This window comes from Oncorhynchus nerka, linkage group LG7 (genome assembly GCF_034236695.1).
Source record: "Oncorhynchus nerka isolate Pitt River linkage group LG7, Oner_Uvic_2.0, whole genome shotgun sequence".
Taxonomy (NCBI): domain Eukaryota; kingdom Metazoa; phylum Chordata; class Actinopteri; order Salmoniformes; family Salmonidae; genus Oncorhynchus; species Oncorhynchus nerka.
The window spans coordinates 66149050-66176151 of record NC_088402.1 but is presented as its reverse complement, the minus strand read 5'-3'; the positions used below and the strand labels follow the sequence as shown (position 1 = coordinate 66176151).

Here is a 27102-nt window from a genome sequence, read left to right as displayed (position 1 = left end):
TTCTTTATTTTAAACATGTTTAAACATATTTCTGAACCCCTCATTCTACTACAGAGAAAGGTCTTGTATTTGCCGCTATGAATTTTGCTATCCCTGCGCAGATGTTTTGATAGCCCTACCGTAGTCAGCCGCATATTGTTGCTTGAAGGCTGTGGGGAGAGGTGGTTGCTGTTTCATTTTTTTCGCGTAGTCTCACCAATTGTCACTTTGGGGTGATGTCTGCACAAATGAGTAGTCATGTTACTCGTATTGCCACTCGAATAGTCTATCGGCAATGAACAGAGCCTACATATTGTGGACATTTTATCCACCACTTGTTGGCAATCCCCTTTGCATTTACCTAACTGCTAATTCCTTCATCAGCTAATTGCTGCTACGACGGTCTCTCAGCTCTGTTCTCGCTGGAGTGAAATAACTAATAAGCGGAGCAACTTTTTTTTGTGTTTTGAATACAACCTAATTACTATGTGGATATTTTTCCCATGTTAATTTACATGCCATTGGTTTATGCAATAATATTTTCTTTACAATGATATGTGTATATATTTTCCTAGCTATAATATATGATTGAAGTCATGTTCGGTTCACAGTGCGTACTGCACCGTGGACCCTGTACCGAACGGTTCAATACGAATACACATACTGTTTCACCCCTAGTAATCTACAGCCTCAAACGAATGACTGCAAAATTGTGTAAATGTTCCTTACAATCCAGAAGGTTTCATACAATTACACTCAAACTTAACATACTCTACTGGTTGTCTATGTGGTCTCAATTTTAGACATTTGCTCACCAATACTAGCTATTGAACCAAGCATGCCATGAAAATGGTATATTCTGAATCGGGAGGTTGGAAAACAATCCACAACCTTTTTTTTGTTTTAAGATTGAAGTGTGTTTCGTGGCATGTTTGGTTCAATAGTTAGAACGTTTTATATTGCATATTCAGTTTTCTATTGAACCAAGAATGCCATGACAAGGAGATTTATTTATTCGGATTTCAATCTAAAATGAAAAAAGAAAGGTGTGGCTGTTTTATCATCCTCCCCTTATTCAGAATTTACCATTGTCATTGCATGTTTGGTTCAATAGTTAGTATTGGTGAGCAAATTGTCTCACATTTTGGTACCGCATAGACAATTGGTAGAGTAAATTTAAATCTCATTTCATTCAACATTCTTGCTTGTAAGGAACATTTACACGATTTTGCAGGCATTAGTTTCAGGCTGTATATACCAATTAATTGTGTATTATGGCCTGATTAATTGGACTAGCCTAAACCATGCTGTTTGCAGATAAAGTTAGCTATTTAGTTTTACATTCAAGTCACACTTTCGCATGACTATCCTATGATGTGTTTCTGCGAAACCGTGTTCCATCTAGCCAGAGGTGGTACCAAGTCACGATTATTGAAGTCGCACGTAACAAGGTCAAGAGTCTCAAGTCTAGTCACAAGTATAATGGGTGAAGTCCAAGTCATGCATTCTAAGAGCAAGTCTCAAGTCTAGTAAAAAAAGAAATCTATACATGTAGTTGAACTTGTCATTGCAAATCTTTGTATTTTTATTGAGGATACCAGGCAGCCCTTTTTCTTATTTTGTCTACAACATATATTTAAATAAAATAAAATAGGGACCTTGTAGCAGTCATAAGGGTATGAAATCAGCAGAAGACAAGGCAGGTTGATGTGCTCAGAGTAGATTTATTTACAGGTCTTGGTGATCCAATGGTGAAAGCGCCATATCATACTAAATATATGAGTAGATTGACCGAATATACACAGGAGATAGGACAGGTTAAGCCTCATACATAGGCTATCTGAACGGACATAGGTAGAGGAGGGTAAGACTGCACAGCTTCCCCTTGAAACCAAATCGAATTTCTAACAGGAGCTCAAACGGGTACATACAGTATAAGCATTTGGCCCCCCCTAGGATCATACAATTACCCACTTGGCAATTACAACCGATAAACTGGTTCTACAATGTAAAAGGCAATTCCCCATCATTAGTACATTCGTCTTAATCAGACTTAATGATATTTCATCACCGTTCACACATGGAACAATAATTAATCTTATTGAACCTACTGACTCAGTGCCTATTTCTATGTGCAGTGAGGCACGTGCACTCCTATAATGCACAAGCTGAATGACAGACCTAGGACACAGAACTCCGACACCCTGGGATATATGAACAAAGAAAACCATACAGTGAGTTAAATAAACCGAACTTCTACCTCCACGAGTCTTGCGAACGTTCATGTGCGTAATAAACATTGCTCCCACTCGGAGGGTAAGAAATGGTAGGACTAAATTAAAATGTATGGTATGAATCAAATGTCTAAGTGTTGCAATAAAAGGTATGTGGATGGAATGATCAAACCCCAGCAATTATAGATTTGCTACATGCATTTAAATGTGTGAAAGCAACGTCATACATTTCAACAATTTTGACAGCCTGCTAAATGACCAGTATTCCTACGCCAGGAGTTGTTGTTTGGTGCTCCATTGCTGTTGAGTTTGCAAAATAAACAGTTCATATTATTGATCACCAGTTTTTTTTTGTGGAGCTTCCTATTTATGGCCATCCTCTCGCCCTACAATTTGACGTTTGCGCTGCACCCAATTCTATAGCTGTACAGCAAATCGGCAGTCTGTTTGCTAGCTTACCCAACTTCTCTCCAATCAGAGGGCCGGTTGTGCGTTTCACTAGCCAACTCTTTTTTTCGCAAGGACGGTGCTTCGTCTGTCTCTGGCTGAGTGGAGAGTAATGCACGGAGAACTTAGACAGAATTTAAAGTAATCAGTCTCAAGTCGAGGGCCGAGTCTTGAGGCTCCGAGCCATTTTAATTTCTATCAAGTTGAATCTCAAGTCATCAAATTTGTGACTCGAGTCCACAACGCTGCATCAAGCTCTTTACCTGGATCAGCAATATCACCTTTAGACAGTGTATCTAAAGTAAAACACTTCTCTTCCCTATACAGAAAGAAACCCACACATGTCAATGTGAATTGCTGGTTCTGCAACCAGGACTCAGTGGTCCCATATGGAAACAGAAACTGCTGGGACTGCCCCAACTGCGAGCAGTACAACGGCTTCCAGGAGGTACTGCAATTCATCTTACTGCACACACAATTAAATCCACACTACTGATTGTCAATGCAGCTGATTGTTGCATGTCATAGATGGTGGACCGTGTCAACATGATGGATATTGCTTTGTCAAATCAGTAGCCGGGCTTGACTACATTTTTTTAGCCACTTGTCCTTTGGACAAGTGGGACATATTTTTTTTAAATTATATATATTTTTTTACCCAAGTCACTTATCCTAAATTTTTTGTAAAAATCTTTAACACCATTTTTACATCCATGTATGACACAAAATAAATGCATTACTATCTTTTTTACCATTAGAGAATCACACAAAAATGTAGGTTACAACACTGCCGCTTTTAAGGCTCTGCTGGAGGATGGTTGGCCCCTCTTGGTAGCCTCTAAAGTATTGTAACATTAGTTACAACCAAATACTTTTGTCTTTATAAAATAATTCCCTCCGGGGCTTGAAATGAAAGGTGTGCCGTCATCCCTGGGACAATAAAAAATGTCTGATTCAAAACTGACTCTGGGATGACTGATCCAGAATTTATATCACTGCACATTAAAATGTTTTTTAGAAGCAATGAAGCTGATGCAACAGATCAGACGTTTAGCTTAAAATGTTGATCTAGTTTTACTTCTTCATATTATAAGCTCAACAATGTGCACAATGCAATTAGCGGGAAACAATTATCCTTTAATATATTTGACAAACATGACTGGCGTTTAGCCTGGGGGTGGGGGGTGCCTAATTAAGTCATTAAAGTTTGGCAACATTTTCTGGCGTTTCATGTCCGCATCGGTTTGGACATGAGGCTGTAGCCGATCACCTACACTTTGACGTGTAGGCTTTTTTTATTTATGTATATGAAAAATTGAATTTAATATTATTCCAACGTTATCCAATTCTGATCAGAGTTATTGTTTGATTTGTGATTATTTTTATTTTTTACTTGTCTATTCAGACAACTTAAATCTATTTTTCTAGTCAGACATATTTTTGTATTGTCCTGGACAAGTGTTAATGTCGAGCCCTGAATAGTACTTGCACACTTATCTGTAATGCCATGTACATTTCAGGGATTCATGAAAGTTAGGACAATCCTTGTCTGGCAAAGACATTTCATTTGTATTATTTGATCTAAAAAGTAGCTTCAGGTGAATTTTATAAGGGATAAGATATGTTTTTATAATTTTCCATATTATTCATTTCCATGTTTCTCTGCCAGGAAATGCCCTTGTCCTGAGCAAAGGATCATCATTTTAAGCTCAGGAATGAGCATGGTCAGCTATAGATTACTTGTGTTGTCATAAAACCTAGCGGTCAAACACGGAAATGATTCCAATCTTATTCATCAATATATTCGGCTCTATTTACTGATTTGAAAATGCTAATTGGCAACAAAGTAGACAAATCCCTGCAAGCTCTTGGACTTCGTCTCTAGCCAACACCTTTGCTGTCAGCTAGCTACTAGCTGCCTTGTTCCAAAACGAAAGATATATTGAACATTTTCATCTACAGTTCCATATTTTATTTCACTTTGTTGGATTATTTACATGCTTTTGGTGTTGTACATATTACTATCGTGGTAGCAGTCAGATATTTACAATCCAGGGTTTTTCTGCATACAAAAGTCTCGGGTGTGCTGTTTTTTGTTAATATTTTCAGTGTAAATGACTAAAACCAGATGTAAAGTGTGTAGAAAAGATAATGGACCTACATTGCATTCGGAAACTATTCAGACCCTGGACTTTTTCCACATTTTGTAAAGTTACAAACTTATTCTAAAATGGATTAAATAAAAACAATTCCTCATCAATCTGCACACAATAGACATTTTAGCAAATGTATTAAAAATAAAAAAACATACCTAATTTAGATAAGTATTCAGACCCTTTTGCTATGAGACTCAAATTTGATCTCAGGTGCATCTCAGATCCTGTTTCCATTGATCATCCTTGAAGATGTTTCTACAACTTGGAGAGGAACTGCAGAGAAGAATGAAATAAACTCCTCAAATACAGTTGTGCAAAGCTTGCAAACCTGTTTTTGCTTTGTCATTATGGGATACTGTTTGTAGATTGAGGGGATAAAACACTTTATTCAATTTTAGAATAAGACTGTAAAGTAACAAAATGTGGAAGGTCAAGGGCTCTGAATACTTCCCGAATGCACTGTATATAGGGCCTGAAACTATATTTTTGGTCCACCAGTCACTGGGGCAGGTAGTACATTTTTAAAAAAAATTTTTTTTTAAACATCTTCCAGCCAAAATGTTTTTGTTGTTGCCACAATTAGACTTTCGGGTAAATTAGACCAACTTTTATGACAGTGTTTCTAAAGATGAATCTAAAGCACTTCTATCACAGTGCTCACAGGTCTACAGTGTGCACAGGTCTGCGTAAAATTATGTATTTGGGGATATTTTTGTAATGGCATAGGACCCCCATTGATTTTCACTACAGCAAACAGGGGGGCCTCTAAATTTTTTGTCGTCGACCGCACCAGTGACCATTCCCACAGACAATCCCACTCTCCATGTCCACCACCCAAGCCCTATTTTGACCCCCCCAAAAAACTGCATTTTGCCATGGATAGGCTAATTTTCTGCAAAGGTGCTAGCTACCTAAATGATATTAGCAACATACCATATTTGACCAGATCCTCTCCTTCAGCCAGCTAGCCAACTTCATTTGCCAATTGGCTTCAGCTGGCTGATGTGCCAACATGGTAAAGTTGGTTTGACATTGGTTAGTAATAGCTTGTCTCTGGGGCTGGTTAGGGACCGCCATTAAATTACACAATGTAATTGGGACAATGTTTTCATGTTGCACATCTTTTAATTGTCTCATTAAATGCGTTCAATATTTGTATATGAATTGCAACAATTTATAGTTGCTTTGTCAACTCCAGCAGAATGAAACAAATGCACACATAACCAACCTTAAAATAAGTAAGCCGTGCCTATAAGCAGCTATATCTACACCCTCCATTGTGCAGTTTTTCTGCACAATTCTAGGCATTTTACCATAGGGTGGAAAGAAATGTGTGCAGTTTAACATATGATACCATATCTGAGTGTGTGACTAATTAGACCACGATTACTACAAGTTTAGCTGACTAGCTAGACTAACTTACCAAGCTAAAATAAAAATGCTGACGTGGGCTGCTTGATTGACTGTCAGTGACTGACATAACAAGAAAAAAATGTTTGATGCACAACCAAATTACACATGGTGTATTCTAAGTCTCAACAGTAAGTGGAGAGAACCCAATGGGGTGTTTTATTTTTATTTTTGTGGAAATTGATCCGCAGGCCTACAAAGGGTCTGTTGCCCATCCCTGAGCTAGATCAACTTTGTCACCAGCATCGTCAGCGTAACCCACTAGACTAGAGGTCGACCGATTATGATTTTTCAATGCCGATACCGATTGGAGGACCCCCAAAAAAGCCGATACCAATTAATCGGCCAATTAAAAAAAAAAAAAAATATTGTAATAATGACAATTACAACAATACTGAATGAACACTTATTTTAACTTAATATAATACATCAATAAAATCAATTTAGCCTCAAATAAATAATGAAACATGTTCAATTTGGTTTAAATAATGCAAGAAGAAAGTAAAAGTGCGGTATGTGCCATGTAAGAAAGCTAACGTTTCAGTTCCTTGCTCAGAACATGAGAACATATGAAAGCTGGTGGTTCCTTTTAACGAGTCTTCAATATTCCCAGGTAAGTTTTAGGTTGTAGTTATTATAGGAATTATAGGACTATTTCTCTCTGTACCATTTGTATTTCATTAACCTTTGACTATTGGATGTTCTTATGGGCACTTTAGTATTGCCAGTGTAACAGTATAGCTTCCATCTCTCTCCTCGCTCCTACCTGGACTCGAACCAGGAACACAACGACAACAGCCACCCTCGAAGCAGCGTTACCCATGCAGAGCAAGGGGAACAACTAGTCCAAGTCTCAGAGCGAATGATGTTTGAAACGCTATTAGTGCACACCCCGCTAACTAGCTAGCCATTTCACATCGGTTACACCAGCCTAATCTCGGGAGTTGATAGGCTTGAAGTCATAAACAGCTGCTGGCAAACGCACGAAAGTGCTGTTTGAATGAATGCTTACGAGCCTGCTGGTGTCTACCATCGCTCAGTCAGACTGCTCTATCAAATCATAGACTTCATTATAACATAACACACAGAAATACGGTCGAATATGGTCGAATCCGGAAAACTATCATTTCGAAAAAACAAACAGTTTTTTCTTTCAGTGAAATACGGAACCGTTCCGTATTTTATCTAACGGGTGGCATCCATAAGTCTAAATATTCCTGTTATATTGCACAACCTTCAATGTTATGTCATAATTACGTAACATTCTGGCAAATTAGGCGGCCCAAACTGTTGCATATACACTGACTCTGCGTGCAATGAACGCAAGAGAAGTGACACAATTTCACCTGGTTAATATTGCCTGCTAACCTAGCTAAATATGCAGGTTTAAAAATATATACTTCTGTGTATTAATTTTAAGAAAGGCTTTGATGTGGTTAGGTACACATTGGAGCAACGATACGCACCGCATCGATTATATGCAATGCAGGACATGCTAGATAAACTAGTAATATCATCAACCATGTGTAGTTAACTAGTGATTATGATTGATTGATTAATTGTTTTTTATAAGATAAGTTTAATGCTAGCTAGCAACTTACCTTGGCTTACTGCATTCGCTTAAGAGGCGGTGGAGTGCAATGTAATCAGGTGGTTAGAGCATTGGACTAGTTAACTGTAAGCTTGCAAGATTGAATCCCCCGAGCTACCAATGTAAAAATCTGTCGTTCTGCCCCTGAACGAGGCAGTTAACTCGCCGTTCCTAGGCCATTATTGAAAATAAGAATGTGTTCTTAACTGACTTGCCTAGTTAAATAAAGGTGTAAAAAATTATTGAGAAAATCTGCCAAATCGCTGTCCAAAAATACCGATTTCCGATTGTTATGAAAACTTGAAATCGGCCCAAATTAATCGTCCATTCCGATTAATCAGTCGACCTCTACACTAGTCCATGCTGGACAGACCAGCTTGAAATTTAGGCTGTACCAACCAATACTACTCACCCAACATGTGTGGACCAGTGCTGCCTTGGCTGCAATCGTCTGGTCTGCCACTGCTCCCTTAGCAGCTGCCACTTTGGCACAAGTCAACAAGTTCAACTGTGGAGCGTGTGTTATAGATCAATACCATCAATTGTACCCATTGTGCCGAGTAATGACTTAGGGCAAAGTAATGACAGGGCTGATGTACATGCAATGCATGCCAGTCTCTCTTGGCTAAGAATTATGGAGAGACTGACTGCATCACTTCTTTTTATAAGAAACAGTGTGTTGAAACTCAAATTGTTTGCATAGACATACCATCAGGGATCTTTTCACAGTCCCCAAATCCAGAACAAATTCAAGAAAGCGTACAGTATTATATAGAGCCATTATTGCATGGAATTCCGTTCCATCTTATATTGCTCAAATTAACAGCAAACCTGGTTTACATTTTTTAATAAAACACACCGCGCAACGCCTCTCCCCTATTTGACCTAGATAGTTTGTGTATGTATTGATATGTAGGCTACGTGTGTACGTTACACACAAGACAACACAAAACAATATAAATAATATACTCAACTAGAAAAAAAAATGAAGAATTTTTTTTTTGCTTTAAAGACTACTTTAGACAAGTTAAACACACCGGGCAGAAGGCTACAAAGGTTAAAGGGTAATCTGTAGTACAGGGACAGAGCAAACACCTCACCAGTGTTCCTGTAAACAGTCAAGGGATAGAGGTGGAGAAATGCAACCACTCAGACAGTCATGGCCACAGACCGACCATCCACTGGACGAAAAAGAAAAAGTTTACAATGCTTTAAAAGTAAGTAAGAAAAACAAAGAAATGCATCCAACCCTTAAGTCACAGAGGAGTCAAATACAGACTTATTTTTGTTTTAATATGAATGCCATCAGAGGATGGACTGTTTAAAGTAAGTCCGGAATGGAGCCCAGGCCTCATAAAACAGTTTTGGGTTCCCACGTGTATTGCATTTTTTTTTGTTCTAGTTTCAGAGAGCACAACACATCTCTCACCCAATATTTATAAGATGGGGGAGCTGCCATCTTCTAGTTCTGTAGTGTTAGCCGTCTAGCTAAAAGAGTTGTCTAAGCAACAGTGGATTCTTGATAGGGGGGTACCTATGGGCAGTACACTAAAAATGGCTGTGAGGGGAGATGGATCTATAAGTGTCTATATATATCAGAGAAACATTTTAAATATGAATTCCCAGAAACCTGACAGTTTATGACATCCCCAAAATGTATGCAACCGTGTGGCTGGTTCCGTTTTAAATCTGACACAGGTAGGATCAAAACCAGAGAATATTCTTCCAAGTTTGGCCCCGGACCAGTGGATACGGTGAACCACCTTGAATTGAATGAGGCTGTGTCTAGTGCTAAAAGAGGACGAATGCATCCTGTGCAGCACAGATTCCCAGGTGTCTTCCCCAAGTTTCTCCCCCAAACCCTTTTCCCATAGAGTCTTTAAAGGCACCAAAGAAGGGTTCTATAAGTCATGAATGATTGCATATACATCTGAAATTGCGCCCCTGGGAAGCTTGTTCAGTTCCAAGATGCTCTCTGTAGCTGTATTTGCAGGCCTATGGGGAAATTCAAGTGTGTTAGCTCTGACAAAGTTCCTAGTCTGGAGATAGCGGAAAAAGTGGGATTAAGGGAGGTTGAACTTTTCCTGTAGCTGAGCAAAAGAGGCAAATGTATCATCAAAGAATAATTGGGCTAGTGAGGAGAGGCCTAGTGAGTGCCAGATGGCAAAAGCCCCATCATTCAAAGATGGAGGAAATAAAATGTTCTGATTGATTGGTCCTGATAAAGAAAAGCCTTGGAGGCTACAGGCTAAACGGAACTGATTCCAAATTTTAAGGGACTGCTTTACAATTGGGTTGACACACCTTTTGCCTAGGGACACTGGGAGAGACGAGCACAACACAGAAGAAAGTGCAGTAGGTTTACATGATCCAGACTCCATCTGGACCCAGAGTGGTCTAGGGCCAGTTGGATCAGCCTGCAGCCAGTACAAAAAGGCTCTGAAATTTGCAGCCCAATAGTATGTCTGAAAATTTGCTAGAGCTAAACCACCCAGTTCCTTGAGCTTCTGTAAATGTCTTCTACCAATCTGCGGTACCTTGCCATCCCCAAAAAAATACATGAATGTTTGATCCAGTGAATTAAAAAAATATTTTGTAATAAAAATGGGTAAACATTGAAATAAATATAAAAATTTGGGCAACACATTAAAAGGTAGCGAATTCCAAAAAGTAAAAGATTGTTCCAAACTGTCTGCTAGAGCAACAAAGTTTTCCTGAAACAAATTTGAATATTTCCTTGTCACTTTAACTCCCAAGTAGGTGAATTGATCCCGGACAATCCTAAAAATGAAAACTTGCAAAAGAGCACTTTAAAGCAGCCTTATTTACAGGAAAAAGCTCACTATGGCCTAGATTCAGCTTGTACCCTGAGATTGATCCAAACTTTTAAGAACAGATAAGGCACATGGCAATGAGGTATCGGGGTGGGAGATAAACAAAAGGTCGTCAGCATATAGCGAGACTTTCTGCTCTAAGCCCGTCCTGATTATACCTTGAATGGCATCATTAGAGCGTAGTGCAATGGCAAGAGGCTCGATTGCCAGAGCAAACAACAAGGGGGAGAGTGGACAACCCTGTCTGGATCCGCGGTGCAAAGGAAAATAATCAGAGGACAAGTTGTTAGTCCGTACCGAAGCCATGGGAGAAAAATAAAGAATCTTTATCCACGCAATGAATTTGGGGCCTAAGCCAAATCTGTAAAGGGCAGCTGTTAGGTAGTCTCACTCAACGCGGTCAAAAGCTTTTTCCGCATCAAGTGAGACCACCACCTCCGGGTCCCCCGACGCTGGGAAACAAATGCCTACTTCTCACAAAGCCAGTCTGGTCAGAGTGTATTACTGGGTGCAGCATGCCTTCCATACGGATGGCTTAAAGCTTGGCTGGGATTTTGTAATCGCAGTTTAAAAGCGAGATTGGGCGATAGGATCCACATTCCAGGGGGTCTTTATTTTTCTTTAATAGTAATGAAATTGAAGCCGGATAAAGACTAGGCGGTAGCTTTGAGGTATTAAGGAACTCTGCAAGTCATCGAGACAAGAATGGGCAAAGCAGACCAGAAAACGTCCTGTAAAATTCAGTTGGAAAACCATCCGGACCCGGTGATTTACCGCTTTTCATTGCGGACACTGCTGTTGCAATCTCCTCAGGTGTAAATTGTTCTTCTAGACAGTTATGGGAGTCTGTAACAATTGAAGGCATATTCAAGCCATTAAAGAATGAATCAATCAGCATAGGGTCTTGAGGAGATTCAGAGGTGTATAGCGAGTAAAATAGTTTAAATTGATCAATGATCTCTTTATGTATAACTGTGGTGGCACCAGACAGGGTCCTTATTTGTGGGATTAAACGTGAGGCCTCAGATTTACGGATCAGTGATTGTACAGTGATTATTTCAATCAGGTGTTAACGCTGGGTTGGGACAACCTTTCACACACTCCTGCTCTTCGGGACTTGCAATGACTGAAATATACCAAAGCAGGAGAATAGTCTTCAGGCTAAAACAGCTTACCTAATTGAGAGGTTGGCTTGTGAGTGCCACTTTCAGAATTACTGGCTGAAATGATACAGAACAGTTCTAGCATCGCTTTAAAATAGATGATTAATATTCGGATTCAATGTGAAATCATTGTCCTGCAATATATGCTTCATTTATTGAAGTATTTTCTGTGCTAGACATAAGGGATAATGTTTGCGTTATGTTATATATCTTGTTTTATGTTCTGGATCTAGAAAAACATGCCAGAATGCTGATGAAATTGCCCCCCCTGGAGTATTATACAGTGGCATAAAACAAAATACATTTGTGTAAAATATTTGAATAATGTAATGTTTGAATGAAACAATCAAGGCCTTTAAACACTTGTTGGACAATGAAGATAAAATGCCTTTTATGGTGTCTGACGGCGTTGACATGAATACAGTTAGGTGCATTTAATGAAAAAAAGCTTTTAATTAGATTGTTCCATTACATGGGATAATAGCTGATACTTTGGTATGTAATCATATTTATTTCAACAACAAAATAAAATCAATATTGTTAATATTAATAAAAAACGGAAAGAAATGGTCCCATCTTTCAAGAATCCCTGAGCCTCACCTTTGGTCCTTGTACTTGTCTTGCTTGCTTCTAGAATGGCGACTACAACAAACCTATTCCTGCTCAATTCTCGGAGCATCTAAACCATGGCGTGTCTGCCGGCGTGCCCTTGCCTGAGACACCAAAGACGCTGCAGTGGGTCAACTGTCAGATGCTGTTGTGCAAAAAATGCAACAACAACCAGTCCGTCAAGATCAAGCAGTTGGCCTCATTCATCCCAAGGGAAGATGTATGTATTATTTTATTTTTTTACTGTTTGATTTGTGGAAAACTGCAGTGTGTGTGATCCACGGTGAGTTTGTATAAAGCCAATGTGGTCATTACAAAAACAACAATTCTATTTTGGTTTCCCTACCCTAGGAGAACTATGATGAGGAGATTGAGGTGTACAAGCACCACGTGGAGCAGACCTACAAGTTGTGCAGACCCTGTCAGACGGCCGTGGAGTACTACATCAAGCACCAGAACCGCCAGCTCCGGGCTGTGCTCTTCAGCCACCAGCTCAGACGCAGCAGAGACTGTGACAAAGCATTCGTAAAGGTCACTTTCAATGGAAACAAGTCCTTCTGATAAGACTGTTGAGCAAGCATCAGCACTATACTTATAGTAGAAATGCGTTTACCACTGTCAGGTCTTTCGATGAGTTTCAGCAAGAAATTATTTAAGTGGATAAATTGAATACTCCGCAGAAATAGGTGTGCACGTTTTATTAACCTTCACAAGGGGTCTAGATGTGGCAGTGTAAGAATTTGCATCTATCCTTACGCTCTAAACTTTTTTTTTCACAGAGCTCCTACTCCTTCAGCACACCAGTTGGAGTGATATTGCTTCGTGTCATGGCGTTCTTCACCTGTGCCTTCCTAGTTGCAACAGCATTGTATGGCTCTGGGGACCAAACTGCATCCGCTGGTGCACCCCAAACACTAAGCGGGGGGATCATCCCTCCAAAGCCTGCTCCCTCCAACAAATCCACTCACAAAAACGGTAGCAGCGAGGCTGGACAGGTGTTGCAAGACCTGCTAGAGCTGCTTCCAGAGGAGGCCGTAGAGAATGCAAAGCTTGTCTGGCAGTATGGAAGGAACCATCAGATGGCTGTGGTCTCCATTGGCCTGCTGACCTGTATCACTGGTGTCTGTCTAGGAGGACCTGTCAGGTAATTCATTCCTCTTAGCTCATTGTTTCTATGACGAAGAATTCCGGGTATGCACTGGTGCCTGAATCTGGAGTTTTGTCTATTTAAATTGAAATGATCTTTGTGAATTTTGACCTTTTGGGCATTAAGAGAAGGTCGAAGAGGGCCTGAAAAGCGCCTTTAAAAAAATCCAGATAGTAGTTATATACTTTGTTCCTGGTTTTTCAGATTGAGGCGAATTGATGCTGTGGCCTCTGTCCTGTGGTTCCTGGTCTTGTGCCTGTACTTGGTGGAGAGATACCTGAAAGCTGATGTCTCAAGCTGGCTGGATGCAGTCAAACTCGGCACTACCTCCTTATGTTGCCTGGTTGGCTTTGCCGCTGCTGTCGCAACACGCAAATCCATGGGCCCGAGAAGAGCGAGAGGTCGAAGGTCAGAATCTGAACAGTGACACTTAAATGTACTTATAAGAACCACCGAATACACTAGGACACACTTGTGAACACATAGGATATGTTTCTATAACGCATATGACTTTCCTGCCCTTTCTCATCTTTCCTTTGCTGATATTAACCAACTAATTGATGCACTCATGTTATTAGCCTAATCTGAAGATTTCTTACTTGGCATTGGTTGTCTAATGCAGCTTTCTGATTTATCCTGTTGATTTGAAAAGTAATTTTACCAACAACCCTATCTAAACTACACACGGACTCCCATTAAGCATGGAGCATAGCTACCACTTAAATTGTAGCTGTATTTTTGGACTTTTGAAAGAAAATGAAAAAATATATATATATTTCTCTTAGAAAATCGAAATCAATTGTCTGTGAAACAGATATGAACAGATTGAGGTGCTGCCTTTTTCTTTGACATTAGCATTGCTCAAGCCTCAATCTTGTTTTTAAAACCCTGATGGCTAATACAACATTTTGACTGTGCAAACCACGCCTATCAAATTTAATCGTCCGATGCCTCCCATTGTGTGCTGAACGTTTGGTATTTGGTGGACAAATAAACCTTTTGGAAGAAGAGAGTCTGGGGACAGGCTTTGGCAGAGGACTAGTTAGTTTAGATTGGGGGGAAAAACCTGTTCCCAGAATCAAATTGAGTAGCTGGCCAGCATGCACACAATATTTGTGTTCTAGAATGCTGAGATTATTCAAAAACCAGGATTGTTTGCCGTCCAGTACACTTTGCTCACTGCCTGGGCTACACTACGCATGTCAAATGGAGCCCATAGTCTTTTGGCCAAGTCCCATGTGCGGGTTTCTCTTTGAAGTTATTGTATTTTTCCCATGCACCTGCAACAAGATATCTCACATGTGATTTTTAATGTTTAATGCCCGTCCCCTACACCAGTGTCAAGTCCAGTTGTGCTGAATTCAGTAATTCATCCCAACAAGTTTTGCACTGTAAAAACAGTATGGTTTGTTTGACCTAGCCTATTTCACAATAATGATGGAAATCTAGCCGCTGTGATAAGCTTGGGTGACAAGGTGTCTCATTGTTAAACCGCTAGGCTAAATATTGTTACAGCACTGCTTTTTTACCTAAAATAGGTTACCCTTTTGTTTTGCAACTATAAAGACCACACTAATATCATGGTGTTGGTTTGCTTTCCTGGCACACTGAATTTATTCTTGAAGGTTTGAATTAAACGATAGTTGGGTAGGTGTTGTGAAGAAAGGTTTTGCTGACACATCTTTACCAATATACCAAAAAGACTGACTACTCTTGGTATTGAAACTCAAAAGTGCCACTGCTTTTGACCTGTATTTCTCTACTGTTCTGTAGCACAGGTCTTGCCTAGTTGTATAAAGAAGACAAACAAGCTTATGATTAAGTGAAAGTTGTATAAAGTTCACATGTAGTTTCCCCAGGTACAAGCTGTTCTCCTGAATATTTTATTTTAGTATTTTTCATATTCTGTGTACACAACAGTATTTTTTTTGATCCCCCAGAGTGGTACATTTTTGTGGCAGTCTTTAGAGGACATTTGAGATGCCAATCCTAACTTTCTGTCTTTGCATGTTAGGTTCTGATGTAGAATTCAATATCCTCTTGTAAAGCATATGCTAATCCATATTTTAGAGAAAGTAATAGGCCTAACTATACTGCCATCTGCCTCCACTTTACCTTCCTAATTTCGTGTTCGTCCACAGCACCATATTTACAATATGTAGTCTATTAAAATCCACTGACAGCTCCCCAGCCCTCAAGCATGCACTAATATTGGGTTTGATGATACTTTGTGTTTAATGTAGCTTTTGAAGGTGATGTAAAATTAGACAGGAATGCTACGCATAACATGCTATAACTATTAACGTGTATCTTTTTTTATTTGTGAAAATTACTTTATTTAAATGATAGATGTGAAGAACGACTGTAGATTGTACTCGAGAGTAACATTACTGCACCAACTCATAACTTGTATGTTGTATTCTCAACTTTTTGGTTTATGTACCAAGTCCAGCATCTGTAACCCAGGTTTCCATCTAACCATTTCTTTGGAGGAATTGCCTGGCGCATGAAAAAAGTCACAACCGGCCTGATGGAAACAGTAAATTCCGGTACTATTTTATAAATGTCGACAGACAATTTTTTCGTTTGGTCAAATAAATTATGAGAGTAATGGCGGTGGAAACGCCTTTGTACAAATATTGATATAAAACGCATCATATTGAATATAAACTTGGAGTTACGCGACGTGTTGTCCTCGCACCACGACTCAGGAAAGCATGCCGTTTATTAGGCTCCAGATTAAATGCATTCTGATGAAAAAAGTGCATGGTGATGAGCTTCTCCTTTCCAATAAATATCGAGGGTGTTATTCTGGTGACATAATCATCGATGCTTGGCTGCCATTTTGACAAATAATCTGTCTCTTATCCATAATAATCTCATGTAAGTAGCCTAACAGCACTGAATCTGCCAGCTTTTGGCAAGAGTGCATGTGTCAAGACCATAGTGGGCACATTTGCTATTTAATGCAACAGTTTTTGGCGAAACCATCAGAGTTGAACATGTGATGGGAAACTCATTTAACTTTTATCTTTTAAATTCAGTACATGGGAATTTAACCGCAAAAGTTAATTTTGTGTAGTAAGTCAGTTTGATGGAAACACGTGCATATTGTTTAATGCAGATTTTAGAATATCATTAAATCTTTCGCTAATTGGCTGGAAACCTATCTTGAGACAATACCCACAGTCGGTTGTGAAAATCTGGATTTCTGTGATACAGATGCTGTCCAATTATTGTTACATTGCTTTGACAGAGTTTTCAGTCTGCAAAAAATATTCTGAGTATGTAGCTAATATTTATGTAATATGCGTTACAATGCCAAATGTATTTAACGGGTTCTAGCACATTTCCCTCTGTTAGTAGTTTGGCATTTGCCTCTGAAAGCGTACTTGACTCTTCATGTTTTTCATCATATGAGTATGCTAGTATACCTGATTTAATGGATACTAACAACTATTGTTTATCTCAACCAATGTTTTTAGCAAACATTTGCCTAACCTTATTCTTTTAACTGTGTTGTGAGCATACGTCTCTTAGTGTCACTTGTGTATGTTATGTATGTTTCTATTCACCATAGTAACAAGGGATTACTTGATAGTTATTTTAGTTTATGCCAAATTGGCGACTGTAGGTTATGAAACTTAAAACTATTTGTGTCCATTATTTATGTGTGCCGCTAACAATGTGATAGTAAGAACTAATTAGTTGTGAATGTAGTGCATTTTCTTGCTTACCTTTTTATACTGTGTATGTGTTGCAGTGCTGAAACACTAAAAGATTCAGTACCCCGAAGGGAGATTGAAGTGTTCCCCATTTTCCCCAAGATTAAAACGATTGTTCAGACAAATGACAAAATAAGTAATCTATTTGTTTCCTTACCTCTCCTTGTCCAAAGACTGCTTTACAGATAAGGAAACAAAAATATAAATATGAAATTTGGCTGAACTATCCCTTTTAATACACCAAACAATTTATGGTACTTTTATCTTATCATTAATATATGAGTATGGAAGGATTAATGCGTATTCCAAAACATACAATATAAGCTTTCATGTAATATCCAATGCCCATTTATGTGAATTTCCTATATTTTTGGTAAAGCATCTATTTAAGCTATTCCGTCCATTCTAAAAAATAAACTGCAGCATATTCCAACTAAAACACGTTCTCTTGGGTACTGCATCTTGAATATTGTAGGTTGTCACTACCCTTCATATAGCCTATTGGGTTCATTTTGTATTAGTAAACCATGTATGCTGGATCACTGTAAATCAAATTAAATAAATTACTGAAATGTTATGCCTTTTCTATTTATCCCATTCTTTTGTGAGAAAAATGCCTGACCTGTTCTTAACCCTTACCTTAAAAAAATGTTATAGCTCAGACACACCGCAAAGAGAAACAGCTAAAAGTAGTAGGTAGCTATTGTGTGTTTGCAATCACCTGCACATAGTGGTCACTGACAAACGGTGGACATTCAACAGGTGCAATTGTCAGAAAAGGATGTCTGATGTTCCAGTCACTGTTAATCCTGTGTTTTGACCTTTACAAAATACATTTCTGTGGTTTTCACCTTAACTAGTATAGTCTAGCCTACCTTTTTAATGTGCTTAGGAAGGGAGCACTACATTCTGTCAGCGCCAAGTATCCTAGATTTGAAGGGGGTATAGTGTACTGCAGTGTTTCCCAAACTCTGTCCTCAGGACCCCAAGGGGTGCACATTTAGTTTTTTTTTAATGAATTGTTCTGTGTTTGCCACTAGCCCACTAGTATAAAAGGCACTGTCAGCTGGTTCATGTCTGTCAGACAGATGGGATAGACTGTCAATGGCTCCCATTTACATATAGCCTCATCACTATACACAGTATCCCATATCTAACATTCACTGCTGGATAGAAGGGTTGTTTGAACCTGTCTGACCATTGCCTTAATGTACACTTGAATAAGTATTTGCAGGGTGGATTGGGGTATACTCTGGGTCACCAATTGTCAGACAAAGTGTTACTGTCATCGATCTCGACCAGGATTTAATAGGTCTACCTTCATTAATGATGTTGAGTTGCCCTTACTAAGGGGCAATCTGCAGCTGAGGGTTGGGGCTGGAGAAATCTAACCACTCAAATTCATAAACAAAGCTATGGATGCAAGGTCTAACTTTAATCCACTGTTAAATACAATGTGATCCTTCTCGATTTGTGTTTCTCCCCCCCACCTTTTTATAATTTATGTACAGGGGGCAATGCAGGTATCATTGTAGCTCATTTTCAATTGTCTGTTTTGTGGAAATTGTTTGCGTTAACCTTCAATTTCACTAGTTGGACCTTTACAAATACAATTATTAATATTACATCTGTAAAGTAATTAGAAAATATTATTTTACAGATGTAATATTAATTGTATTTGCAAAGCACATTTCTAGCACAATAGATTTCACAGTATTAAAAATGTCTAAAGGCACAAGGCTGCCATTTTTACATCGACATTAAGTCATTTTTGGGTAACAATTAAGTACCTTAACGTAATACATTTACAATAAAAAGGGTCAAAGAGCTTTTTAGCTAAAAGATTCTCAAGCAACAATTCTGCTAGGACTGTCTGGGAGTGGACTGAGTGGAGAGTGGAAAACTAGCTGTTATTGGCAGAGGTGTGGAACTCTTGGTCTATTAACCAATTTACCACATGGTTATGTCACCATGCTGATTAGAAGGTCCTATGTAGTTGCTGGTGGAAAATATAATCTATCAGGAAATAACACTGATCACATGTTTTCACACTTTCAGTGTTCGTTTCATCAGTTGTACAATATGATATAAAAACTGAATTTTCACTGCACTGGGCCTTTTAATAAATACTTGTCTGGAGGGCAATACAGAGAATTTGATATGGAATTGTCACCCCTATTGTTAACAATATTGGCCATGTTAAAATCCCCCAAACCACCTCTACCTGCAAAGTCTCTTCTCCATTTTGATTAATGTATTTACAAAAAACGGAAGGAAAACCCTGTTACTGATTTTCAATTCGCATAGCTATCTGCAGAGGTGTCGAGTTCAGTGGTGGATCGATTGTGCTCTTCTTCTGTTGCAGGTACCTTTCCGGTAGCTCTGTGGACTCGCTGTATGGTGGCCAGGCTCCCCTGCTCTCTCCCATCTCCCCTGGCTCCTCCTCTACCTTCATCCCCACTCCACCCCCAAACCTCTCCCAGCTCATCAATCGACAGAAGAGCCCCCGAGAACGCAAAGCCTCTCCCTCTTCCCTGCCCGGTCGCCTCAACCGAGCCCTGTACCTCGGCACCATCCCATCCCTCGCCAGAACAGGTAAGATGGCTGGCACCTTAGGTTGTCTTTCGGGTTCTGTACATGACTGTTCTGCCTTTCATTCTATGCACTGTGATTCAGCGCCACCCGGTGTTCATATTTAATTGTGTAGCTTCCACTTCTATGGTACTTTCTTGGCTGACTATCAAATTAGTTATACCATAAGGAGGACAGTACAATGCCATAAGGCAGTAACAGGGTTACGTGGCGCGGTTATTACATGCCTCACAACATTGATAACTAGCTAGTAGAATTCTAAAACATGCCTACAGAGATCACTGAATGACTTACATTATTTTGTATGCATGGAGGTTTATTTGACCGGGAAATGTTCTAATTCAGGGTTTCCCAAGCTCGGTCCTGGATCCCTCCCCTGGGTGCACATTTTGGTTTTTGCTCTAGCATTACAAAGCTGATTCAAATAGTCAAAGCTTGATGATGAGTTGGTTATTTGAATCAGCTGTGTAAGTGCTAGAGCGAAAACCAAAACGTGCACCCAGGGGTAGCCCTCAGGACCAAGTTCGGAAAACCCTGTTCTAATTGATAGTGTGCTCATGTATTTTAGATTCCGGCTACCTGTTCAGTGGAAGTAGGCCACCTTCACAGTGCAAAGACTCCCCACCTTCAGGTAACATTGAGCAGTGGATAAATGTTGCAATTTAGATTATCTACAACACTCTCTGTTTTTTCTGTTTTTTTTCTTGCAGTAGAACAATTTAAGGTAACCTTTTCTTGCACAGAGACCACCACCCAGGCAAACCGTTGACCCATATGTTAGCAAAAAAGTTTTGTCTTATCAGGTGAATGATAATGGCAAGAAGAAGTAATAACCATTTTAAAATAATAGATTTGTCAGATCGTTTTTTATTTTGAACCCACATTATAATTGGAAGAAGTTTAAACTCTAACATAGCTTTCTAACTAATAGGCTTACTCTAAACACATTTTTGGTAATATCAGCTGTGTAAACAACGGTGAGCAATGTGTTAGCCAAAATTGAATGTCTTAAATCAAGAAAGATTACCAGCAGCCAGTAGCACTTGCTGTGACTGGTACTCACAGGTGCTTTTTCAAAGCATATGTAAAGCCTTGTTCACAATGGAAGTTTGAAGTGACTCGAATCCTATTTATTTGCAATTTTGTATTTGTCCTCAAGTGATGTTTAGACTGTTATTCAACATATCTTGTTGCTTTCTCGCTACTCTGTTGACAGTTTGACTAGAACACGTTCTAACTAACTAGCTTGTTAATTGTTTTCAAACAAATGAGTGAATGTGCTAGAGCGCTAAACAGCTAGCTAGTTGACTGCTGTGACTAGCCAAAAAGGACTCATTTTGAAAGTTGGATCATGTTATCCTTTGAGGCTTTATGTGTTCTTACCCTATGATTTGAACATTCAAAGCAACTGGGAAACGGTCCATGGCAGGCACTGTTGTCAACTTAGCTTGCTACATAACGTCTGAGTGATAGGAAGCACAAGCACCACCACCGATCAGCCTATACCACTGCACACGCACCCGTCGTTACTATGACAACTAGCATAGCCTTGTCAGCAAATGACTGATGTCTGTACACACACATACGATTTGGTCACTTGTAACTTACTGTCTGGACGGTCAGTGGTCGAAAACGGATTCGAATAACAAAACTAATTTGAGCATAAAGGCCTGTAGTGTGCACAAGGTCGTTGACACCAAATAATATATTATATTTTCTATTGTAAGCATGCAATTTTCGGTTGTTGCTAGCGATATTTATAAAAACATTTCAACAAATATTTGTTTCTTTTTTTGTTATATATATATATACATCTCGTGGAACCCCCTGCTTTAGCATATTTTTGATCTTCTCACACAACATTCAATGTAACATGTTAAAATCTGCTATTAATAACATAGAACAGGTTAATGAGTTTTGCAGTTGTTGCATAGATTTGACTAAAACAACTTCCACCTTTTTTCTTTCGGAGCAGATTATTTTTCCCTGAAGTCTGGGAGCCGTCCGTCATCCCCAGGCCCCTCCCCGACCCCCTCGGTTGCTGGCTCAGTCACATCCAGCTCCAGCTCTCGCCACCGCCGCCCCCTCATCAGCCCGGCAAGACTCAACATCAGTGGACAGAAACTCCGCCTCTTCTCATCTGACACAGAGCACCAGCCCCCACCCACCCCGACCCCGCCACACCACTTCTCAGCAGAGCCCGCCCCTTTTCACAGCGGAAGCTTCCACCTGCCAGACGTATCCCCATACCACAGTAGTAATGGTACGAACCACTGGGTGTAGATATGCGTTTATGAATGTATTTTTTTAAGCATGAATATGTGTGGTTGTATTCAAAGATCGTACACGAAATGTGATATTTCAAGTTTTATTATTCATATGTGTAGGATACACGTGGTATACACCATCCAATGAAATGCTTACTTGCTGTTTCCTTCTTGCCAATGCAACAACAATAAGAAATTATAAAAAATAAGAAAACGAACAAAGTAAATGGCTCAGTAGTATAGAATAAACATTTTAACAAAAGTATAATAAAGGTAACATTATAGGCTAATATTTACATGTTACATGTTTTGGAGAAGGAGACGGGATTACACTGATTCTCAAGATTTTTATGCTTTATGTTAATTACTGGTGTTAGCATCTATCCATTTCATCTCTTTTTAGTCTTATGTGTTCATCGATGACTCACTTAACATAGTCCGATATCATAGCTGTGAGAAAGGACTGGCTTCGGGTGCATGTGTGTTTGACTGACGCATGGCTCCACTGCGGTGTGATTCCAGACTTGAGCTCCTTGCTGAAGGAGGGCAGTGTAATCTCAGAGGAGTGTGAGAAGAGACGGGGCAGCTCCTCAGGCTCCTCAGCCTGTATGGTGGACACCACAACAGGAGGCATGGACAGCCCCCCCGGATGGAAAGGTGAGCACTGATATCTAGTAATGATCTAATAGAGAGAAATCTAATAATCAGATCTAACCAAAGACATTGTCATTATTTAATTGCTTGGTTGGTTATGGATGATGGTTGACAAATATAAGAAAGATTGGCAGGAAATTTACCCAATCTACATTTCAATGAAATCAGACATAAATTAAAGGTGGTTTGGAACCAAGGTCATGTGACGAGTAACCTTGCCTGATAGGCCTGCCTTCCTAGTTAGCTGAGAAAATGCCTAGGCTTTAGCTCAGAGTGATAACACACTTGTGGCACACAGGCAACCCAGGTTTGAACCCAGGTCGGTCACACTGACATTTGTTTTCTTTGTTGTGGTTTGCAGGTCTCTTGGGTCGCTCTCTTTGGCCGGGCATCCTCCTAGCGAGCCTGAGCGCCAACTTGTTCTTCACCTCCCTCTACCTGTATCGCAACTGGTGAGACACACCTCAGTCCTTCACAACCTGTATAAAAATAAATAATGTTGCATAAATAATATGCCCCCAACAATTTAATGGGAGTATGATATGTGCAAGCTAATAAGCTGTGGACATGTGTTTATTAAGTAGACATGTTCATCAGCGTTTTAAGATCAGAATTCCAGTGGGCATCCCTCTGTAGCAGTAGGGTCTCAATGTTACCTCCTCCTTGTTAAAGTAAGCTGCTCGATATGATGTATTTGACGAAGGCGATAGGATGGTTAGCTTCAACAAAGTGAACTGCTACTGGGTAGCCAGTGTACTTACCTGATTGAGCTGCTGCGGTGTTCAGGTATTCGTTTTTAATTGTCTGCAGGAACAACATTTGTTAGTCCCATTTGGGAAGGATTATTTTGTCCAACTGAAGCCTTTCCACACGAACAGGGGAGGAGATGACACCACTAACAAACTTTTCAGCCTGCATGTGGGTGAAAAATGTTTTTGTAGTGCTGTTGCATTGTCTGCAGGAACAACATTTGAATTTCCCATTTGGAATGGGTGCCAAGAATGTTTGCGTGGGGGGGGGTGACGACATCACTCGACATGGTCCTAAGACAGACAGCATTACAGGGTGAGTCATCCTTTCCCCTCTCTGGCTATTTGTGTTCGCAGCTCAGCCAAAGACACTCGCAAATGCATCTTGCCATATGTCCAAGCTAGGGCTGGGAATTGCCAGGGACCTCACGATACGATATTATCGGTGCTGATATGTATTGCGAGTCGATGTTCCAAACAATATTGCTCAACATGTCTGCTGCAGAGGGATAAGAGCCATGAGAAACGGAGTTCTGATCAGTCATGGAAATTAAAGTGCTGAAAACATGTTGGTTCACCATTTAAAAAGATGAATAACAAGCTAGAGAAGTTGAAATAATGTTAATAATATATACATTTTAAAATTGATACTTGGGAGTCATAGAATAAGTACAATATCATCAAAAGTAGTATTGCGATACGACTGTATCGATTTTTACCCCAACCCCATTTATTTTCGTCAGGACTTAGGCTATGCATAGACAGTGCAATCTTACTTCACACAACACTGACTGAAACGTTCTCTTTTGTCCCTGAAATATGACCTGACCTAGTAATGTAATATTTAAGCTAGTTCCTGCTGGTATAAATATCTGACTCCTTAAAATGTATCAACTTGAACAACTGAGCATGTTAAAGTAACTCTTAAATTGACAAAAGTTGCAATTGCTTGGTACTATTGTATTTATTTAGGGAATTATAATTATTATTTTTTACACTTTGGTCATGCTGTGAAATGTGCAATAGACATGTATTGTTGATACAAGCATGTTATACACACGTCTCATTTTTGTTTCCTAAAATGTCAGACTGGGTCTGAATGGTGATGGGATCGGTTTTTTGAGAAACTCATAGAATGTGTTCACTGAAGGACTAGGCCTATATATCTTAATGATAACTCTTTGGAATAACGAATGGAAAATATTCATATTTTCTTTCCACTGTGAGCCAATTTGGGCTGGGGTGATACAGTACACAGTTTGATAAGGACGTATGATATCTATACCATTGGATTGCGGCGGCGTAGATTTTCTATAAAGACAATGTCCACTTGCTTTATATCTTTATACTACGAATGAGCACACTTGATTTGTAGGTTCTTCTTAGGTTATTTTGTATTAATATGATTTAGAGCTTGATTGACTCTCCTTTAAGAGTACAGCATGCATAAACACTACCTTGACTTTCAAATCATAACTATTGTAATTAAGGACTAGTAAGTGTGTCCATGGTGTGTGATGAATGGTTCTGTGCTTGGCAATGAATGTTTTATATTTGTGCAGATCACAATGGGTTGGTACTTACTTGCTTAACTGTTTATTTTTTCTTGTTCATTCTCCGTAACTGAATTGTGTTATCTTGACTGTAAAAAAACACTTTCTGAAAAAACAAATACACGTCTGGCTAACTGCATTGCATTGTGTTGTAAGTTTGTAGGGAAAAGTGTTTATCATGTAATATACTGTATAATGTAATTTGTGTTCTGTGATAAAGCCATAGTCGAAAATAAAGCATTTGGAGTGCTTGTTTGGACTTAAAAACTCAGAAAAGTGCTCGTCCTGCTCTCATATATAAACCAAAAGCACTGATATTGATATAATTGTAAGAATATATATTTTTGTCAGAAAAATAGTTTACATGATTGAGATGTCTAGTCCTTACAAAGACTTATTCTGCCTCCAAGCTAAAGGATGTTGACATGTCATGAACACCTCATCTTGGAATTGTGGTTGCACTCAATGTTTAATTTAATGACATTGAATAATGTTACTATTTGTATAGCATAAAAGTTATTGGTCTAAAATGACAAACATGTACAATTGTAAATACTATATCATCTGTTCCTTGTTATTTTAGTCTGTCAAGTTCATTAATATTTGCCCTTTTTCCTGTTCTTAGTTTAGAAGGAACTATGGACTAATATTCAATTATCTTACATCTTAAGGTATAACTTTAACTTTCTGTGTTTGATTTTACAGTGTGAAAGTAACAATGCAATGTCTGGTTGAATTTTCACGTAGTTATCTATTGTCAGTATTAGGAATCAACACATCAATCTGTGTGACTTGTTTTGCTGTTATGCCTAGGATTTCTGTACTTCAATAAATTATTTGTCTAATAAAATGTTGACTTGGTGTGCTTTGTTGACCCATTTACAGAAATCCATGTTTTAAGATGAAGTCAATGAAAAAGCGAATCAGCTCTATTTACTGAAATTTAATATCAATTGTAATTTAATTAGGTAGCTTGATACCGCTTTCTAATCTTCCGCAAGTGCTCCCCCATGTGGTAGAAAAAGCACCTCACAATAATACTCCAGAATTACTTACCATTGCTCTTGCCTAATTAGGTCTGCATTTGCTTGTTGCTTAGCTGAGTTTTAATGTGGTGTATATCAATTCATATATATCAATCTGTATTTCTGCTTGACAACTTTCTTACAATTGTTTTCATGTTGTCAGATAATCAGCCAAAGGAATATCAAGTCTGTTGGAGGAAATAGATTTTGTGCTTCTGTTCAACTCATGAAATTAGCTTTGTAGTTTCATTATGACCATCTCTAAGACATTAGATGTGTACAATGCATTTTCTATGTTCAGTGAATTATGAGTAGGTTTGGAATTCTGTGTATGAAGAAATATACACTCCCCTCATTTACTTGGGACAGTGAAGCTCAAACTCCTAATTTGGTTCTATACTTAAGTGGGTGATTCTATGAAAAACTAGAACCAAAAATAACATTTTTGGGATCTTATTTAATCCACAGAAGGATCCTTTGGAGGAAGGAATGTTTACATATATTTGACATTTTAAAGTATGACTGAGAAATAATTAGTTGGCATATGACATTTTGGGCTTACCCAGGCCTCTCACAACTTCATGTTTAATCTGTAGGTGCTACAAAGCAGACCTTGGTGTAATATGAAGCTTTATTGCTTGCTCTGTAATATTAGTATTTTGATGTCAATGACACATTAATTTATGAATATTGAAAAATATAGACTTAAATATTGAAAATATAACATACTTGACTAATTGTTCAATATTGCTGAACATAATATACTCTACGGGTATATCAAAGTTCCAGAGTGGGATCTCTGCTACTTTTAGAATTTTGATCCAATTTGTAAGCATTTAAAACGGAGTGGATGTGAAAATGGATTCAAAATAGTCGCCTTGATTTGCAGGGCTGTGATTGGTTACATTGCCTACTATGCCAATTTCTATATGTTATATGGGCCATAACTTTAAAACTAGCAGAGATC

At 38.9% G+C, this 27102-nt stretch overlaps 1 protein-coding gene across 1 annotated transcript in view; it reads left to right on the top strand.

The window, feature by feature from the left end:
- The window catches only part of tmem201 (transmembrane protein 201), a 29782-nt gene extending 3822 nt beyond the window's left edge, over window positions 1-25960 (top strand). The window contains exons 2-11 of the mRNA XM_029664595.2: window positions 2988-3108; window positions 12449-12643; window positions 12775-12954; window positions 13203-13567; window positions 13775-13978; window positions 19661-19890; window positions 20456-20518; window positions 21863-22150; window positions 22677-22811; window positions 23170-25960. Of these exons, the coding sequence (XP_029520455.1) occupies window positions 2988-3108; window positions 12449-12643; window positions 12775-12954; window positions 13203-13567; window positions 13775-13978; window positions 19661-19890; window positions 20456-20518; window positions 21863-22150; window positions 22677-22811; window positions 23170-23264 (1876 nt within the window). The 3' untranslated portion in view covers window positions 23265-25960. The remainder of the gene's footprint in view (window positions 1-2987; window positions 3109-12448; window positions 12644-12774; window positions 12955-13202; window positions 13568-13774; window positions 13979-19660; window positions 19891-20455; window positions 20519-21862; window positions 22151-22676; window positions 22812-23169) is intronic.
- The last annotated feature ends 1142 nt before the right edge of the window (window positions 25961-27102 follow it).